We start from the raw sequence: 3,883 nt of genomic DNA on the forward strand, positions 1-3,883 counted from the left end.
CGTCGACGCCTGTGTGCAAATCAAATCTTCAACCCGACTTCAATGTGCGCGTATGCGAATGTTTTGACACGAGCACTTCCGCCGTGCTTCGAGAACTCGCTAAGAGCAATCGATTCGTCCAAAAATCAGCCGAATCGACTTCGATGTGACCGAGCTAGCGAATTCTCAAGTTTGGCCCCGACGTCCCAGCTCACTGGTTGATTTGCACACAGGTCGACGCGGCCCAGGGCGTCGAGGCGCAGACGCTCAAGGTCGCCGACGCGGCGCGGGCCGCGGGCGTGCCGCTGTTGGCCGCCTGCTCCAAGGTCGACCTGCCCACGGCGAACGCCGTCGACGTCGCGTTGGACGTCGCCGCGCGGGGCTTGGTCGAGGACCCGGAGGCCGTGCTCGCCGTGAGCGCCAAGAGCGGCCTCGGCGTCGCGGACGTGCTCGACGCGGTCTGCGGCGCGTTCCGACCGCCCGCCGACGACGGCGCGCGGCGGCGGCCGCTCCGCGCGCGCGTCCTCGACAGCCGCTACGACCCGCGAAGGGGCGTCGTCTCCGTGCTACGCGTCGTCGACGGCGAGCTCCGCGAGGGCGACCGCGTGCGCTTCAAGAGCGCCGACGGCCGGTCCTACGGCGTCCAGGAGCTCGGGCTGCTGACGCCCGCGCAGCAGCGGACCAAGGGGCTCGTCGCGGGCTGCGTCGGCTACGTCGCGTGCGGCCTCCGCGACGTCCGGGACGCGCGCGTCGGCGACACGCTCGTCGCCGACTCGGAGGCCGGGGCGGACGCGGCGCCCCTGCCGGGCGGCGTCGCGCCGTCGGCGCCGGCGCTCTACGCGAGCGTCTTCCCGCCCGACGGCGCGGCCTTCGACGACATGGCGAAAGCCGTCGAGCGCCTCGCGGTCAACGACGCGTCCGTGTCCATCGCGCGGGAGCCGCCGCGCGCGTCGCTGGGCCTGGGCTTGCGGTTGGGCTTCCTGGGCCTCCTGCACCTCGACGTCTTCCGGCAGCGGCTCCGCGACGAGTTCGCCGAGGACGTGCTCTTCACGGCGCCGCTCGTGCCCTACCGCGTGCGCTGGCGCGACGGCACGACGACGGAGCTCGCGACGCTCGACGACTGGCCGAGCGCCGAGGAGCAGCGCGCGGCCGTCGACGCGATCCTGGAGCCGTCGGTGACCGTCGACGTGGCCGCGCCGCGCGACCACCTCGGCGCCGTGCTCGAGGTGTTGGAGAACGCGCGCGGCGCGCAACGGTCGCTCGACGTCGACGGCGACCGCGCGGCCGTCGCCTACGACGCGCCCTGGGCTTTGGTCGTCGACGGGTTAGCGGAGGAGCTCGCGCACGCGACGCAGGGCTACGCGTCGCTCTCCGTGCGGTCCTCGCCGACCTACGTCGCCGCGGACGTCGTCAAGGTCGACGTCGCGCTCAACGGCGTCGCCGTCGACGCGCTCGCCTTCGCCGCGGCGCGCGGCGAGGCGCAGCGCCGGGGCCGCGCGGCGGCCGCGCGGCTCAAGGCCGTCGTCCCGCGCCAGCTCTTCGAGGTCGTCATCCAGGCCCGCGTCGGGACCAAGTCCCTCGCGCGGGAGCGGCTCCCGCCCCTCCGCAAGGACGTGCTGACGACCAAGGCCGGCAAGAACGTCGGCGGCGGCGACGTCACGCGGAAGAAGAAGCTCCTCGAGAAGCAAAAAAAGGGCAAGGCGAAGCAGAAGACCATCGGCAACGTGAGCCTCGGCCAGGACGCGCTCTGGGCCGTCGTCAGGAGCGGCTAAGTACCGGTTTTCGAATTCCCGTTAGTTCGCCTCGGCCAGGACGCGCCCTGGGCCGTCGTGCGGAGCGGCTAAGTACCGGTTTTCCCATGAGTTCGCCTCGGCCAGGACGCGCGCTGGGCCGTCGTACGGAGCGGCGAAGAGTCCCCTTAGTCCGCCGCGACGCCCGCGCCCCGGCCGTAGTTCTGGAGCTTGAGGCCGACGAGGTACTTCGCGTCGCGGACGGCCGCGCGCGCCGCGCCGAGCCACTGGCGGAGCGGCTCGACGAGCTGGCCCGCGAGCGCCGCGCCTCCGCCGAGCGCCAAAAGCCAGCGGTAGAGCGCGAGGATTTGCCGGCCGTCGACGACGGCCTCGCCGTCCGCGGACGCCCGGGCCGCGACGGCCACGGCCGCGACGATCAGCGGCGCGCCCGCGAAGCCCAGCAAGTCGGCGACCACGGGCCACGCGACGTCGTCGGCGACGGCGGCGCAGTCGACGAACGCGACGTCGCGAGCGACGACCGCGGCCTCGAGCCGCGTCCGCGCGTCGAGCGCCGCGCCCGCCCAGCTCCGCGGCCGCGCGGCGCCGTTCTCGTCGTCGTCGTCGTCGTCGTCGTCGCGGCTCGCGACGCGCGACGCGGCGAGCGCCAACGCGTGGAGAAACAGCAAACCGAAGAGCCAGTCGTCGGCCCAGTCGACGCGCCACCCGGGCGCGCCGTCGGCGACGACCAGCGCGTCGTAGAGCACGCCGACGCCCAGCGGCGCGGCGACGAACCAGAGCGCGGCGCACCGCACTGTGGCCCTTGCTGCCTGCTCGGGCTTCTCCAGCCCGTCGGCGACGCGCAGCCCGCCGTCGAGCGCGGGCCCCGCGAAGAAGAGGCCCGCCGCCCAGCCGCAGGCCAGGGCCAGCGGGTCGTGGCGCAACGCCGGCGGCGCGCGCGCGACGCGGAGCAGCCACCGCCCGAACACCAAGGGCAGCGCCGCGACCGAACCGTAGAAGACGACGACCGCGACCCAGCACAGGAGAAACGCCAAAAACAGCCGCGGCCACGCGGCCGCGTCCAACGCGCGCCGCGGCAGCACCTTGGCCTCGCGCGGCGCCTTGGGCTCGTCGCCCCAGGCCCAGCGGTCCTGAGCCGCTGCCACCGGCGGCGCGCGCCCCGCGTACGTCGGCAGCAAATGCGCCTCGAGCCCGAGCCGCCGGCAGACGCGCTGTAGGAACCAGCCCTGGGCGTCGCCGACGCGCGCCTTGAGCCGCTCCAGGAGCGTCAGCAGCCCCAGGTGGAACAGGAGCAGCTCCAGCGGGATCTGCGCCGCCGGCGCCGCGTAGCGGAGCCGCGGCGCGAACGGCGCCAAATCGAGCGCGCGCAGCGGCGCCGCGAGGAGGCACGCGGGCGCCGCCACCAGCACCCCCAACAGCGCGCCGTAGATGCCCAACGACGTCGCCAGGCGCCGCCCGTGGAGCGCCGCGGACTCGCCGAGCAAGGTCGCGAGCAGGTCGGGCCGCGGCTCGTGGGGCCGCACGAACCTGGCCAGCAGGTCCGGGTGGAGCACCTCCCGCAGCTGGAGCACGGCGACCGTGACCACGAGCATGAAGGTGATGCCCAGCACCCAGCGCGCGAGCGCCGCGCCGACCTCGCCGCCGCCGCAGAGTCGCGCCGCGTCCGCCGCGCCCCAGGACCGTCGCACCACCTCCGCGCCGTCGATGTCGCCGTCGACGACGATCTCGCCGCCGCTCCCGCGCCAGCGGAAGGCGCCGCGCGTCGACTCCCGCGCGGCCCCGAGGAGCGGCGCGGCCGTCGCCGCGTCCAACCCCGCGCCGAGCAACGTCGGGAGCAGCGCCATCTTGAGGAACAGCACGGCCGCGACCTTCGCCGCCGCCGCCGCCGCGTCGAGGGTCCGCTCGGCGCGCCTCAACGCCCGCGGCGGCGCGCGGCGCCGCAGCGCGCGCGGCGCCGCGCGGAGCGCCTCCCGCCAGAGACACGCCGCGAACCCCAGAGCCACATACCCCACGCAGATCTTCCGCAGGTCCTCGAAGCGCAGCGTCGGCGGCGGCGGCGGCGCGTCGTGGTCGCCGAAGAAGGACACGTCCCGCGACCGCGCCGCCGCCGCGGCCGCGTCGGAGAGCGCGGCCGCGAGCGGCGCCGCGACGCGTTC

The 3,883-nt window shown here is 74.9% G+C and overlaps 1 protein-coding gene across 1 annotated transcript in view; it reads left to right on the forward strand.

The window, feature by feature from the left end:
• AURANDRAFT_59315 (hypothetical protein) overlaps window positions 1-1,751 on the forward strand; it is a gene marked incomplete at both ends in the record, with an annotated part of 1,897 nt that extends 146 nt beyond the window's left edge. The window contains one exon of the mRNA XM_009041407.1: window positions 213-1,751. Within this exon, the coding sequence (XP_009039655.1) occupies window positions 213-1,751 (1,539 nt within the window). The remainder of the gene's footprint in view (window positions 1-212) is intronic.
• Between the last annotated feature and the right edge of the window lie 2,132 nt (window positions 1,752-3,883).

The sequence above is a fragment of the Aureococcus anophagefferens genome (genome assembly GCF_000186865.1).
Source record: "Aureococcus anophagefferens unplaced genomic scaffold AURANscaffold_21, whole genome shotgun sequence".
Lineage (NCBI taxonomy): Eukaryota > Pelagophyceae > Pelagomonadales > Pelagomonadaceae > Aureococcus > Aureococcus anophagefferens.